General features: G+C 39.6%; 1 protein-coding gene across 1 annotated transcript; it reads left to right on the top strand.

Moving 5' to 3' along the window:
• Positions 1-704: 704 nt before the first annotated feature.
• Positions 705-15,753, top strand: coro2aa (coronin 2Aa). The gene is made up of 11 exons (XM_076091358.1): positions 705-905; positions 4,798-4,914; positions 5,756-5,905; positions 6,472-6,651; positions 7,505-7,621; positions 8,919-9,023; positions 9,110-9,206; positions 10,287-10,399; positions 10,533-10,623; positions 11,099-11,358; positions 13,355-15,753. The coding sequence occupies exons 1-11, from the start codon at positions 705-707 to the stop codon at positions 13,493-13,495; spliced, it is 1,572 nt and encodes a 523-aa protein (XP_075947473.1). The 3' UTR covers positions 13,496-15,753.
• The last annotated feature ends 815 nt before the right edge of the window (positions 15,754-16,568 follow it).

Raw genomic sequence — 16,568 nt, 5'->3', positions numbered from 1 at the left:
TTACATCGTACATTTGAACACACTGCACTGACATGCTCAGTGTTATTTTACCATATTATTTTTACTGTGAGACACGAGCAGGTCCGAATAATCTGAATTTAACGATTAAGAGTAGGGATCGAGCAAAAGCTCACATCATTAACAGATAATGGGAATAAAAGTGGGACTAAATTATTACCTTGTGGAACACCACAAGAAATTGTCATTTTAAAGGAAATGCACTATCAGCATTTAAATACAAATTACATTGGTTGAAACCATTTTAATGTGTATTATGTGTGGAGAATGAGTGCTTAAGGTTTATTCAAAGGCCTTCTATCCTTTGTTGTTCAAAAGTCGCCTTTCTTTTCAGTGTATTTGTACTGTGGCTATTCTGTTTAGATTTTCTCACTATTGTTAAATGGAGGAATTACTGTAGCATGCTTATATTACTGGAGTACCAAACCTTCTGATAGACAGCTTGCATATGCTCAACCAAGACTATATTAAATTGTTCTCCATAGATCCCTTAGTAATCCTGCAGAGAGCCAACTGAAACAAAATGATTCAAGGCTTCATCCACTTTCGTGTTATTTCGTGTTATTGTATAATACTATAATACACACCTATATATAAATAAAAGAAACTCCATCAACATATCTGTGAGAGATGATTCTCCTTGACTGACCCCCCCCCCCCCTCCCCCTCCCATCCTCTTCCCTCAGATGACATGGCGTCCTCAGTACCGCAGCTCCAAGTTCCGCCACGTGTTCGGTAAGGCCGCCACCAAGGAGAGCTGCTATGATGGCGTGCCAATCACATGCAGCGTACAGGACAACAACTTCTGTGCCGTCAACCCACGTTTCCTGGCAGTCATCACTGAGTGTGCCGGGGGAGGGGCCTTCCTGGTGCTGCCTATCCATCATGTGAGTATCTCCCATCTCGTGGCAGATTTTACAGACTGATGTCAGCTTTTTAAAGTGGCATGTGCACTGTTTCTCTCCGGATGTTGATAGTGGATACTGTGATATGTTTTGTTGATATGTACTCTGATGAGAGACAATTTATCTTCCTACAAGGGGGAAAAGGCCTGGCTCCAGACCTCTGAATCTCCATCTTTTTTTCATTATTTAATGATGTTGTGTACACAGCTTATGCAGTTTGAGGTTGTGGTGGGGGGCGTTGTACTGGACACACATTATTTTGAAAGGTGCAGTGGTGAAACATTAGTCAGGCAAGAACTTCTTGCATATAAAATGTATGTAAACGTGTAACTTTGCATCCTGTCCACAGCTCTACACTTGAAATGCCCCTCAACAGGGTTCTCACTCTAAAACACAACTCAACTTTTCTACATTGATAAAAGATTGACATACTTAAATGTAGCGAAATAAATGAAAAATAGCATCAAGAATAACAACTGTACATGTTGTTGCATGGCTAATAATGAACTCCTAAATCCTCATATCAAGGAGATGCATCACTCATAACTGGTTAAAGCAAAACGAAACAGAATAATCAGCTAACATCAACATAATGTCAGTCAGACTAATAATTAAGTGAAATAAAATGACAATTCAGTCTGATTATACGGGCCGGAGAAAATCACTGTGGCTGCTGTTCAAAAAGCATTGTAGAAAGATTTGACATCCTGAACAATATCTCTGCAAACAAAAAAGAAGAAAGAATTACTTATGATCCTTGTAGTTCCTCATAGTTATTATTTTGCTCAGCGTAAAAAGATAGTTAATACTGTTGCCAATGAGCATGATGCTTAAGGTTTCTTCCAGCTAGCTACCTAGCAGGCACACAACAGGAGAAACAGGGAAAATCAACATGACAAATTGGACTCATAACTGAAGTTGGCTTCAACCAAAAAGCTGGACAGTTTACAAAAGATGTAAGTTCACGTCAGAAGTGATTAGGAAAGCAGATTGTTTTTATATATTTTTTTTTTGAAAAATACATTTTATTGGGTTCATCTGCTGACTTCAATGCCTCCCATTGTTTCCCTCTTTGCTCATGCACACACAGCACACCTAGAAAAGACAGCTCTGCTGTCAGATTATAAATAGGACGTCGGCACTGGAGCCAAAACAAAATCTCCAAATACCAGGAAACCCCCGGCAGCTTTTTCACTCCAACCTAAACATTACATGTGGTCTTTTTTTTCCTCCTCATTATTCTATCTTATCTCACTCACAAACTTCACCTTAAATGTGATCAATCAAATACTCTCCCAGACGTTATTTATGCACATTATCACATCCACTGGTGTTATCAGTAACAATAGGGATCTCTCAAGTAAACTGAGCCAGACTTCCTCACTCGTGTGCCGGTTAGATTTACGGTCCTGCTGTATATCTCTAGTCCAGAGCCATTCATCAAGCTGAACACCTCTCCCTCCTTTTTCCCTCTCTCCATCTATTAAATCGTCTCGGTGAGTTATCACCACCTTCCTGGCATGGTCAGGAACTGCATACGAGCTTAGGAATGAAATAACTCATCTTTTGACCCCCCTCTTCTCCTCCTTTAACTGTCTCAAGGAGGTGAAACGTCCCACGTCTGCCGCCCTTCACCTCTTATTATATACAGTCTACCTCCCGTCCATGTGTGTGCACTCACAGATAAGGTATTGTTCTGTGGAGAAAGTAGTTAACACGTTGAACAGAAATGCTATGGTTTACTCACTTGTGCATGCGTCAGGTTTGCAGGAAAACACAGATACTTGTTACATCATTCCCATGTTCCACACACACACACCTTACCTGCACAGTAATCTAGCCTGCAGGTGGGAGTGTGTCAGTAGAGGGATTGTTGTGTTTGTACAAACAGCATAATTAGCAGTCTTGTTGAGGCAGAAAATCTTCAAGACTCTTGTAACAGGATCATGGAAAACCAGGGCGTGTGTCCCAAACGTTTTGTGCCATTCCACCTTCAGTTTAAGGGGTTTCATGTTAATGTCAAGAGGAGTCTGACTGCAAGGCAAGCTGGGACACTTTCACCAACCTCCACAGATCAACCGGACCTGTTCTATATTTCATCCGGCTATCTTTAAAGCTGCTCGAACCAATATTTTTATATGAAAGGGGAAGTTTCAATTTCATTAGTCAGCTTACAGGACTTTGGAAGTACAACTGCATATGTGGAAAACGTTGTATAAAGATGTCTGATGCCTTGGTTTGGTCTGAAAACGACAAATCTTTTACCAGACTTCTTTGACCCGCTCCTCTTCTTTGCTTGAGGCTTGCAGTTTGAGGCTACATTAGCCGCTACTATTATAACACACCCACATCTCCACCCAAACTGGTAGTGATTGAGTTGCATTGTGGGTAATGTAGGCAACGTAAGATATCCGTTTTTAAAATCCTTTTTTTTTTTTTCAAACTGTCCACCGTAAATCTGACAACTTTATAGGAGTGCAATGCTAAATTGATTGAGTTTTATTTTAACAATAAATGACAACATGATAAAACCTCAGATAATTTGCATCAGACTCTGCAGTTCCCCTGATCTCCACGGGACCTTTCAGCATGTTTTATCTCATTTTTGATTTAATGGCCCACAACAAATTTGATCTAACGCGTTAATCAGTAAGCTGTAGAGCTACTTGTAGACAGATTTTAACATGAATTTGAAGAGAGCCAGGCTAGCTGTTTCCCCCTGCTTCCAGTCTTTATGCTAAGCCAGGCATGTCCAAAGTCCGGCCAGCGGGCCAATCACGGCCCGAGGTCAGATTTTATATGGCCCGCACCTTCTGTCTTAAAATGCATTATTTATGGCCCGCCAGCACAGTCAAAACGGAATGAATAAATCATACAAATTCAACATGCAATTCCTCTTTTCACCTCATGGTGGCAGCACCACTCTGTAACTGTCTGGCTGTTTGAAATTGGCTCTGACCCTTGAACTGTCATGTTACGGCAAGTAAAAAAAAAAAAGGAAAGTCGATAATGAGGGCCGCCGCTTCCAGGAGAGGTGGAGATCGCAATCATTTTTTCACCGAAAACCGAAACAACTGTGTCTGCCTAATTAGTCATGAGACTGTTGCCTTGTTTAAGGAATATAATGTAAAGAGACACTACGAGACCAAACATGCTAATGCTACAACAAGCTATCAGAGAGCGACCGAGCTAGAAAAGTGAAGCAACTCCAAGATAACTTGGCCTCACAGCAGCGGTCCTTTTCACATGAAAACATCATCAAAGTAAGCTACCAAGTGGCCATGGTAGTTGCTAAACATGACAAACATGACAAAGTTTATCAAAGAAAATAGCAGAAAACATTTGCCCCGAGAAGAAGACAGTTTGCTAATGTTTGCCTGGCTCGTAACACTCATCATCAGAGCCATCATCAGATACTAAGAGACAACTTGATTTCTTTCGTTAGCCTGTTTCATGTGTGTTGAACTTAAATGTGAGACAACTTTTCATTACCCTCACTAAGTCATCATTAAGATTGTCTTGAGGTGAGAATATTGATCGGTTTCTATGTAATTAGCTTTTAGATGGCTTGTTCTTTGTGTTATCTGACTTTCAAGATGTGAAAGAAAGGCAGAATAGTTGTTGAGATTTGTTAACACATGAATGCTTACATTTGGTTACATTGCTATTTGCTGTCATTGAAAATAAAATGATTAAATAACAATGTATGTATAGGCTACTTGTATTGTTTAAAATAATGTCAGCAGGGACTGTTGACCCTTGGGCATTTTCACATTGTCAAATCTGGCCCTCTTTGAAAAAAGTTTGGACACCCCTGTGCTGAGCTAACTAGCTACATAGTTAACGTGTTTTTTTTTGTCTGTTTGTATATCAGACGGGTAAAGTTGATCCTCAGCACCCCCGAATATCGGGCCACAGAGGCAACGTGTTAGACGTCAAATGGAATCCCTTCAACGACTACTGCATCGCCTCCTGCTCCGAGGACACCACGGTTTGTACACACACAAAGTACATTTTCAAAATGGTTCACTGATGTGCTATCATTTCCCTGCGTTATGAACATGTAGCAGCAGGGAGGTCATTTTATTGCCTCGCTCTTTAGCGTTCAAGAACAACTAGAAGTCATTCCACACATTCCTCAGCCCTGAGTTGGCAGATAAATCCCCGTACACAGAAAGACAAAAGGAAGAGTCAACCGGGTTTAAGACTGTTTTTGTAAAGTGTGTCATTTATTTTCCCTATTCAGGGAATCTATTTTCATAGATTTAGAGGTATTAAGAGCAGAGTGTTTGTTTTGTGTGTGTGTGTTTGCAGAGGTGGAGAAAGTATTCAGAGTCTTTACTCAAGTAAAAGTGCTAATACCACACTGAAACAATTGTTACACCACGCAGCAACCTTTTGGGTCTGAAAAGTGAAGCCATTGAGGAAGTACCTTGAACTTGCATTCTTTCAAACGGCCGTCAGAGGGCGACTCCTCTGGTTGCAAAATTAACTCAGATTGTACAGAAGTCGATAAGAAAATTACCCAACTTCTCAATTGATTTATTACCTCAGTAAACATTGTTGCTGATTATTTTTTCAAGCAATAGATTGAATGTTTAGTAGGTAACAATTCTAAAAGATAGTGTGCAATGCAGCCCAGAACCCAAAAGTAAAACAATTCAAAGGAAAAGCAGAAGATCTTCACATTTGAGAATCAGGAACCATGAAATGTTTTATACATCATGTTTTATAAGTTCTTCATATGTTTTGTATGCACAAGTCTTTGTCAAAAAATGTGTTCTTAGATACATTGTGTGTTTGTTTACGTGGTTTCCTGTGTGTGTCTACAGGTGAAAGTGTGGGAAATCCCTCCTCATGGTGTGCGGACGAACCTCACAGCAGCGTGGAAGGAGCTTCAGGGTCACAGCCGCAGAGTGGGCCTCATTGAGTGGCACCCGACCGCTAACAACATCCTCTTCAGTACGGGCTATGACTACCAGGTAACACACACACACTAACCCTAACACAGCCACATAAAACGACAAGCTATTACGTAATATGTATTACCAAGCAGCCAAACGGGTCACATCAGCCCAGTTCTTGTTCATATATCATGATCGAGATTACTCACTATGACGACGCAACCCGCTGATTGTTGCTGATCTGTATTAAGTATAATAATACCAATAAATAATACCAAGTCGCCCCACTTTTGACTGTGCGAACAGCTGTAAAGACGTTTACTTTTAGATGTAATCAGACATCACTTCATACAAACCAGTTTGCTTCACATGTAGCCAGCTTTTAATATAGAGAACCGAGTGAAGTCAGAACCAATAAGAGTCCTGAAGCACTTTTACATAAAATAAAATAAAAATATATTTTAGACTTTTTAGTGGATAAAAGCTATTGTCAGTATGAATGTTCGAATCAATACGTTTATTTCCCACAACATTTCGAAGCCAAGTCTCAAGTACAAAAACTGAGTTTCTCTCCAAACTTGTTGTTGATTGTTGAATTTCTGTGCGTGTGTGTATTTACATCGGTGTGTAATTTACACCTCCAGGTGATGATCTGGAACCTGGACTGTCCTGAGCAAGTGATAAAAAACCCCGTACGGACAATCAGCCACCACACAGACGTCGTCCTCTCCATGTCTTTCAACACAGAGGGGAGCCTCTTTGCCACCACCTGCAAGGACAGGAAGGTCCGACTCATAGAGCCGCGCTCAGGAAACCTACTGCAGGTGTGTGTGTGTGTGTGTGTGTGTTGTCTTTACCTGTTTTCAGACAATTCTGTAGTTAAATTTGAGTGCTCTAATTTTAAAGGTAGTTACTATGCTATGTACCAGTTCATCTAAATAACTGTAAAGAAAACCTGTAGTTAGGGATATTATTATTTATTTATTTTTCAACAAACACAGGAATTTATTTGTTTATTTCAGATATTTAAAAAAATGTATAAAAAGCACATATAAAAGAAATACAAAAATATATTTTTTAAATATAACATATTTTTAGCACAAACTATTTTTAGCTGAACCATTTCTTGTTTTTTAAATAGGTTTTAAGGACTCTGTTGCATTATCAGCAGCTCATTCACCTTTTCTCTCAAACTTTGACTGGAAGCTTTTTTTAGATGCACTCTTCGTAAAAAGAACCTCATGTAGTTTAAACTGCAATGAAAAAACTGCAGGTGTTCCTCTGGAAAAATCAAGATATTTTTTTCAGTGAAAATCAATAAAACCTAAAAACCACAAGCCTTAGATGTCTTGTACAATAGCATCTCAGCCAATATTGCATAAGTGGGAGTTCCTGCCTCGTTCCCTCTTCCCAGCCCAGGCACTCATCCAGCACCACACAGCCAAAACTGACCCCTCTGGCCAGAGCAGGCCCATGGCATAGCTCCACAGACCTGTGGGTCACCAGCCACTGACTCACACACTTTGTATCAGTCCGCTCTCGCTACTTTGGCCTGCTAAACAAGCTCACCTGGAAACATAAGAAACATTACATCACAGTGCTGTAATGTAATGTAATGTAAAGACATCAAATGTTTAGTATGCTTGCTGCTTTGTTTTAAGCCTGTTGTGTTTGCAGGAATCCAACTGCAAGACACACAAAGCCAGCAAGGTGCTGTTCCTGGGCAACATGAAGATGCTCTTCACATCGGGCACTTCACGTTACAACGACCGACAGTTTGCTCTGTGGGATCAGGTGAGAGCAAATTACAGCGCAGGAAGTATTTTGTAACAGAATCACCTCACCTCAAAGGTCCAAAAACCTTGCTTTTTCTGCGCTGTAATGCACATTTCACGGTCTTAATCATGGTCAGCCGGATCTGGTTTCAATATGTGGCGCTTCTGTTATGTGATGACGCATACTATCAATTGTTATCAGGTGACCGGAGTTCCACACTTCGGTCATGTGGTGACGCCTGAACCAGCTCCACTCACTGATACAGACCATGAGATGCAGTCTGACGCTCTGAAAAAGATTAAAGTTGGACCTTTGAGTTTGTATTCAAATATCTTGTTGTATTCGATCAACAGTCCAAGATGTTTAGTTTACTGTTGGATAATCGGCGAATGTTCGACATTTCTACTTGAAAAGTAACTATTTTGATTAATAGATAATCAAAATAGTAGTAATAGTAACAAATAGTTAACTGGATAAAATGATGACATTTTAGACAGACATGAATATAAACTGCAACTTCCCTGTTTGGCGGTGGCACACAACTGAGAGGCTGTAATTCTAGATTGATTCAATTTAACAACAATAAATAGTGATATACACAGATGACTTAACTACAGTGCATGTAGACAATCCACATAAGAAGAAAATGTCAAGAAAATGATGAGAGCAAAGACCCAGAAATAGGAATAATCCCAATAGTAGAGAATTAACAATATTTCATATTTGGCAGAGATGTCCCGAGTCTAGACGGCCCTATTTCCTGTCTCACGTCATTAAAACCTCTGAGTAGTAAAGATTCAGGATAAAAGAAAAAAGGACGGTTGAATATTGAGAGAAGTATAGAAAGGAAATGTTAAGAGAAAAAGGTGAGGAAAGTGGAACCTTTTGGACATAATGAACTTTGGGAAAGGGTTTTCAACAAATCATTGATTTATCATAATTTGTTTCAAATGGCCTCATGTATGGATCAGATACTTGGAGTGTAAAAAAAAAACCAAATACAAACGTGTGATCCCTGAGGTTGATGCAGTGAGGCTAATGCAATGCTCACTCTCTCGCAAACACAACTCTGCCATCTAGTGGACAAACCGGTGGACTTTGGTGTGTTTTGATTTGTGAGAGTGTATCGTGGGTGGAAGATTAAAGCCAAAACAGGGATTAGGGACTAAGCACTCTGTTTTTTTATTCAGTGCCGGAGAGTGCTTTTCATGTAGAAGTGGATTTAAATGATTGAGTGTTTTTTTGATATGAGGGAATGTTGTCCATGTTGCTGGTGCTGAAGTGTTTGTTTTTTGATCCTGGTGTGTGTTTGTAGGACGATCTGTCTGTGCCTTTGTCACAAGAGAACCTGGATGGTTCGTCAGGACTCATCTTTCCTTTCTACGACCCAGACACACACATGCTGTACCTTGCTGGGAAGGTGGGTCTCTGAAAGCAACTAGAACGTCTTTATACACAAAATACTTTTAATATTATTGTTACAAAGTCTTCTCTTGTCTCTGTCAGGGTGACGGAAATATGAGGTACTATGAGATCAGCTCAGAAAAACCATATATCTACTATCTAACAGAGTACCGGTCAAACCTACCTCAGAAAGGAATGGGTAAGAAATACAAACACACACACACACACACACACTGGGACTATGTTTTTTAATCAGTCTCCAAAATGTTGGATTTAAGAATTTATTTACTAAAATATGGCTGTTTGGAAACTCTGCCTGCCTTCTGGTCGTGGTGACTCTCTTTCAACTGTAAGCAAAGCTGCTGTGCAAATAAGCCTGCAATATTTGAATAGCCAAACCGGCTGATCGAGGTGAAGTCGCAGATCACGTGAAGTGACACGCAGTCAGGCTCGTTTAGAGGCAAAACAAGGATATAGTTAAATGGAAGTAGTTCAGATTCTACTTCCAAATGTTGCCGGGTTCTTACAACCGTAGTTTCGACATGAAACTGCTTATATTAGACTCATTTTCAGCCTTTGAGGTAATGTTCTGAATTAAAGTCCTGTTTTAACTGAAACTTTAAAAATATAGTGTTTCCCTTAACTTCCACTACTTTGTGTTTTAGATTATTTCGTTTTTTTACTTGCTTGTTTTTTTTTTCACATATTTGAGCCTGAGATCTAAGATTTTCACTGCCAATGATGGCTTTTCTGTAGTTTTGGGCATATGACAATTAAGAACTTGAAACTTGAAAGCAGTCCAGAAAATGTAAGGAAATAAATGCCAAAGTCATCGTAAAGGTCAAATGAACAGAAAATATCTATTTATTTTAATTAAGGTGGGTGTTAAAAAGCCAATCATTTTTTTTACTGAACATGGTGCTGTGGGCGGGTATGATCCTGCATTGACACTTTTTGATTTTTCCATTGCAATATGAACATACATGTGCACCGGTCGAAGGGCCTTCGTACACTTTTGCATATTGCAAAGTTAATAGCATTAATCTCTTTCTTTTCAAGCCATAATGTGATTACACTATCTTATTTTATCTTATTTCACCATCTTATTTTATCTTATTTGCAGTTGTGTTTTGTCTACCTTATCTCCATCAGTCAGCACACTTTCAGTGTAAAGTAATTGTTCTTAACGCTCAATAATATAAGTATATTATAGCACAGTAGTGCTGCAGAAAAAGTGGGTTTCCTATACAACAGAGTAAAACTGTGTGTCTTCCTTCAGGTGTGATGCCAAAGAGAGGTCTGGATGTGAGCTCCTGTGAAGTGTTCAGGTTCTACAAACTGGTGACGATCAAGAATCTTATTGAGCCTCTCTCAATGATCGTACCCCGCAGGGTGAGAGCACATCCACTCACACAAACACCAGAGGAAATATGTAAAAGAAATGCCTTCATTTTGAAGCTGATGAGACCTAATTTGGTGTGCGAAAAGTACGTCTGTCTGAAATGTACTGTGCATGTGTTTCTAGTCAGAGTCATACCAAGAAGACATCTATCCAATGACTGCTGGTAACAAGCCTGCTTTGTCTGCAGAGGAATGGCTCAGCGGCATTGATAAAGGTCAGCACTAATGTATGTGTGACACATTTATAAATGTTGGCGAGGTCTACAGATCTGGTGGTAAGCTGCTCCGAAGTGAATCATGATCAGGGTTCAAATATACCAGAAAAGAAAATACAAGTATGGCTCGGTGGAATCAAGATCACATACTATATTCTGAGTTCTTGCTTTAATTCAAAGGTTTTTTTTTGCCATACTAAAGGTGTATTTTGTGTCACTACTGTCATAGTTCTATAGTGTCTAATGTAATTATGATAATTCCTTACCAGTGGTGAAAGTAGTACAAATATCATTTACTTCAGCACTTTAAGTAGAAGTACATGAGCAAACGTTGTAGCTGGTCAAGGTAGGACTGATTTGAACTTCTTTATGTAATGTCAGGTAGTTTTAATTTATGACAATTCATCAGGGTTAATCTCTGAGAACATTTATTCTCATTTCAGGATCATTCAGCTCCTCTTTCTTTGTCCTCCAGGTCCGGTGCTAATGTCTCTTAAGCCTGGAAGTCAAGTAGCAGAGTCGTACTCCGAGATGAGCAAGGGATGGGGAAACTCGCTGGACACTCGCAGGTCTCGCAGCAGACCAGGCATGCTGCAGCTGTCTTACATTCAGGACCAAGTGGGAACCAAAGACGGCAGCGAGGACAGCGGCAATACAGAGGACGGCAGGAGTCGGACACCCGTCAGCAACGGAGAAGAACTCGCACTTTGCACTCCGCCCAGGACAGAGAATGAGGTACCGGATGATTTTTGTCATTCTTCGAGTTTTGTTTGTAAGGGCATGGGTCTAAAAACCATGCGAATGCTATTTATTTACAACCTGCGTAATTACACTTTATGGTGAAATGATATAGAACTAAGTCCAACGGAAGAATTAGAAATGTGGCTTGAATTTCTATCTTGTTAATTCACTAACCCTGAAAAGTATATCCAGAGAACCATAAAATTAAGATGGAATAAATTGAATGAAGTATGACAAGACTTTAAAACTTAAATGAAAAAAATCTTAGAGTCGTCACTTTGATTGATGTTCAGTTGGCATCTTTTCATTGGAATAATAAAACTGCACTGTCAGCAGTAAATAAAAATATGAATTTAAAGATGTTTTCCTCAAACGCACGCAGAGGAGGCTGAGTAGGGTCCTGTCAGGCTGCGTAAACAAGCTCCCCCAATCACATTCGACCTGAGAAATGCAAAACCTTGGGTAAAAGAAAAGTCCAATACATACAGCTGCTTCTCAGAAAGGCTGCTGATGTTTGTTATTGACAATAAATCCCATGAAGTTACCAAAACCAACATTAAAGTAATCCTACTTCGGTATTGTCTCTGTATCTAGCGACCAATATATTGTATTGCTGTGTGTCCAATGTAGTCTAAAAACATACTCTGTGTGTGTGTGTGTGTGTGTGTGTGTGTGTGTGTGTGTGTGTGTGTGTGTGTGTGTGTGTGTGTGTGTGTGTGTGTGTGTGTGTGTGTGTGTGTGTGTGTGTGTGTGTGTGTGTGTGTGTGTGTGTGTGTGTGTGTGTGTGTGTTCCTTCATTACAATAAACACAGACTCTGTAGTGTATTTCGAGTCAAATATTTACTCCTGTTTGAGTGATGTTTGCTAAAGTTTTCAGCAGTTTTAGGAAATAACGTTTACAGAATATACAATACATCTTTGTGACCGGTTTTTAAACTTATACATCTCAATAGGATTCAATGGCTTGGTGCTAACCAACAAATTGTTGGCTTTGGTTTTTTCACGAGATATAAAAAAATATAGAATATCATCAGCCTTACCCTTAAAGGGTCACTTTGGTATTTTTCATGCTGTGTTTTTACGTCTAAGTGACTAATGGGGACAACAATTTTTGAAAATGGTTCAGTAGACGACAGACGCTAAATGGCTGCAATGTAATCATATCAGGCAATTGCACCTCGTCAATTTATGTCCACTAAAAGTGCTTGTTTTTGCTACTGATATGCTCTGGTTGTTATTATAAGTAGCTGACAACATTATGGAAAAGGAAATGGAGAAAAACACTTTTCTTACCTTTTGCTTTCCGTTTGTTTTTGTGTCATGTGACTTGTTGCCAGAGGACTAGGGTGGAAATGTGAGTGGAGTTAGTGAAAGGAGGGGTGAGTTTTGTGTTGCAGTACAACACACAGTCTATTAACAGTGTTAATAGAAATATTTTTCATGGCTGAATTTGACAATGTGGATGGAACGTGAGATTTAAGAACAAGACTGCTCTGAATAACAAACAGACCGGATCAAGCAAAAGGTAAAGAAAAATGTTTTCTATCTCTGTAGGGTCATTTTCATAATGTTGTCAGACACTTATAAGAACAATTTGAGCCTGTCGGTGGCAAAAACAAGTACTTTTAGTGGACAGAACTGGCTGATATGATTACACTGCAGCCCGTTAACACCGTCTGCAGATTTCTCCGTTAATACTGAACCAATTTCAAAACGCGTTGTCCCTGTTACTCATTTAAACACAAAAACATGCGAAAATAGGGTCCGGGTTGAAAAATACCAAAGTTACCCTTTCAATATTGCGGCGTACACTATAATAATTAAAGGGGGACCTAGATGAACGTATCAACATCTGGATTATGGCAGCTGGACAGTTGGAGAAAACAGAGATTTTACTGAGTAAATCAAACTGAATCTGAAGCCTAAAAGTCTCCCCCGTCTCTAGTGGAAATGACACCCTTGATATATTCTGCATGTGTTTTGTCCACAGCTGCGACTGAAGTTCCACAAGCAGCAGGAGGAGATCCGACGGTTGAGGGAGCTCCTCAACCAGAGGGACGTGCGCGTCAAACAGCTGGAGCTGGAGATTAAGAACATCAAAAACTCCCAGTCTCACCAGAGCTCCCTCTAAGACTTGCCCCACCCACGGGGTCCCCTCCTCCGCCTCGAGGAACACATGCATCACTGTACAAACTTACTAACCCCATCTTCAAACCACGACACCTGTTCTTAGGATCCCGACTCGCCTCTTTACCTTTAATGAGCCCTCCACACTCACTGCACAGGGGTGATTTGAACCTCAACTTTTGTGTTTTTGTTCATTCTGTCTGTTCCACACACACAGTGCACATATTCTTTGTGCATGCACGTACACTAAAACACTGAGTCTCACCCAGCTGTAACATGGTTTAAAACCATTTGCACCTGTGGACCTTGACCTTTCTTTTGTACGCTTCAAAGCTATGCAAGTTATTGTAATTTTTTGCTTTTTATGCTCTTTGTAGCTGGAGATGAAACAGGATGTCTGTGCCTGTCTTGACTGGATGGTGTGGCTAACTGCGTGTTTGAAAGTTGTTGCAGGGCAGGTGCAGACATCCTTTGTGATTGTGCGATAATGCTGAATTTTTTTTTTTTATGCTTGGTGATTGTTTTATTTCCAATATTCAAACTACTGTAAGTGGAGGTGGCTGTGGTGTTTTTAATGTGTGCTTGAATGTGTGCTTGAATGAGAGCGATCTAAATGAATGACAATATCATGATCCCAGCTGTGTTCCTGCATTCCATTAAGCTGCATTTGTTTTTATTTTTTAAATGACTGGAAATTTGAAAATGAATCGATGTTTCACTGCAGCTATTGTGGAAGCAATTCTGTAACTGATGCCATGTAGCAGTTCTTAATTTTTTATATTTATTTTAAAATACAGGCAAAGAAAATTGACTATTTGTTCAAGTACTTGAATTCCTGATTGTAATTTTGCAACATACAGCATGCAAACATGTTTTTAAAAAGGACAAAAAGCGTGCTTTAATTTTTCCTGAGGTCACTGTGAAAACAACAATTGAAAGCCATTGTAGAGCCGTAGTCCTGCACTACTTCTAGGTTAGTTTGTGTTCCACTAGCTTTTAGTTGTGAATGTATTTTCTTTAAAAAGGGGTCTTTTATTGCCCTTTGTAAAAATCTGAAACATGACACTGGGATTTTCTATTCATATTTTAAGCTGAAAGAGAATCTGCTTCTTCAGTGGATAGTAAAATATGAGCACGTCATAGCTCTGGTGAGTGATAGCGGGAGTTCAGATGGGAGATATAATATATATTGAGATGATAGAAATGTGTGTACCGTCAGAGATGCCATGTAGTATCTCGGCTGTATTATTATTTAATTTACTTAATTAAACTTCCTATCTAGTTATTTCATTCATATACAGTTCCTCAGAACAGGTACAATGGATTTATGATATATAATGATTTCACTCTATGATTATTGGATTTTATTTATATTGCCCATTCCTTTGCAGGACATGTAGTTCTTGAATGTGAACATAAATTATTATTTAGCTTGACAGTTGAAAGCAGCGCTGGAAAAAATTAAATCTCCATCGCATCTCTTACTCGCATGTTCTGGAGCTTTAAACGGTCTTCGTTAGCAGGTCAAGTTTGTAAGTAAGTGGGTTTCAATGAGTAGATATTGTTTTGTTTTTTTTCTTTAGAAGATGGACAGAGAGTTACCAGTATGATGTTTCAGCTTTGAAAGAGATCCTCTGTGTTTAAAATGACAAAGTCTGGATGAGGCGAGTGGAAGAGAAGTGAGCTCAACAGGGACATATAATAATCCGTTTACTTACATGTGACAGGAAAAACATCAATGTTTTATTTTTAAATGCTTAGCTGTGATGATCTGTTAATTTAACCGCAAAGACTTAAATAACCAAAATGTACACGAAGTCACACTGAGCACTTGGTGAAGTCCATGCTAATGGCATTTAAAAATGCGTTTTCCCTCAATGAACTTCTGAATGGTGTTCAGACCAGTTTCTTGGATTAGTTGCCTTCAGAATTTAAACGTTCCCTTGTTCTCCACGTTGAGAGGAACAATTCTCTGCCATGTAAATATGCATAGATGTTACAGAAGTGCTTGCAGATATTAGGCAACACAAACCGTATACATGTTCATCCCAAGATTACCACTCGGATACAGCACACATTATCACGCATGCCTGTATTTATGTAGTCATAAGCACACGCACCATCATGATATTCTAGATTTGGCTTACATTTCATGGCCTCTTGGGAAAGATGTAACGCATGGAAACTGCCATACACACCCGAGCACATACAGACACACTGGCCTCAATACAACTGTGGACCTTTTGACCTCTGGGAGGACCGTTCTAGCACAGCTTCATCTCTAGCTGACTTTTGCCCAGGAGCAGCAACACCCCGGCCGTAGTAAATTCTAACCACCACTGCTGTTGGTGGATGAGTCTCAACACATCCCCACAGTGCACTGCTGTGCTTGCAGCTGACGTGGACTTGCTTAAGGGCTGATTTGGTTATTTGAACACATCACAACAGATTGTAGATTGTACTTCCAGAGCCATTCCAACAAGCTTAAATCGTGTTAAATTCAGCGCTGTTTTATAGTGACTGAACTGTTAACAGCATAATTTGTCTAATACAGCTTTTGAGTGCTGTCAATGGCCGGCAGGCCGCACTTTGAGCAGCTACTATGAGAGGCTTTAGTTGTAAATAAATAGTATTAAATGCTATTTTGTGTTTCCTACTCAAAATAGTTGCTAATTAATGCTTTTTCATTGATAGGGGGATAGGCAAACACACCATGATTATTGACACACCCACTTAGGAGACAAAAGTGTTTTCCATTTCAAACCGTTGGAGGAGCTTGTTGTGCATCATCTTTGTTATCGAGCAAAACCTCCTGATTGTATTGAATCAGGCAAGGGTGTGTTTTATTGGTTATTATTTCAACTTTCATTTGTAAGAGCAAGGATGGTAATAGTAGCCTACTTCTCAGCCTGTGATAAAAGATGAATAATTCCCTCCGTCTTCTTTAAGCATTAAGCTTGTGGAATAAACTGGTGGAATTTAAAAGACATGGGCGTCGGCTTGTTAGGGAGGGTCAAACAAAAAAGATGCTCTTGGTTGCATCAAGGGAAATGAGGCTGCCGCGATTTAGAGCTTGA

The sequence above is a fragment of the Anarhichas minor genome, unplaced genomic scaffold (assembly GCF_050575085.1).
Source record: "Anarhichas minor isolate MPS153535 unplaced genomic scaffold, ASM5057508v1 ptg000014l, whole genome shotgun sequence".
Lineage (NCBI taxonomy): Eukaryota > Metazoa > Chordata > Actinopteri > Perciformes > Anarhichadidae > Anarhichas > Anarhichas minor.
The sequence above is the reverse complement of the archived record's forward strand: the minus strand, read 5'-3'. Positions and strand labels throughout refer to the sequence as shown.

Coding starts and splice junctions, on each gene's coding strand:
- coro2aa (XM_076091358.1), top strand. CDS start 705: ATGACATGGCGTCCTCAGTACCGCAGCTCCAAGTTCCGCCACGTGTTC. Junction 4,915..5,755: donor CCTGCTCCGAGGACACCACG/GTTTGTACACAC, acceptor GTGTGTCTACAG/GTGAAAGTGTGGGAAATCCC. Junction 10,624..11,098: donor GCTCAGCGGCATTGATAAAG/GTCAGCACTAAT, acceptor TTTGTCCTCCAG/GTCCGGTGCTAATGTCTCTT.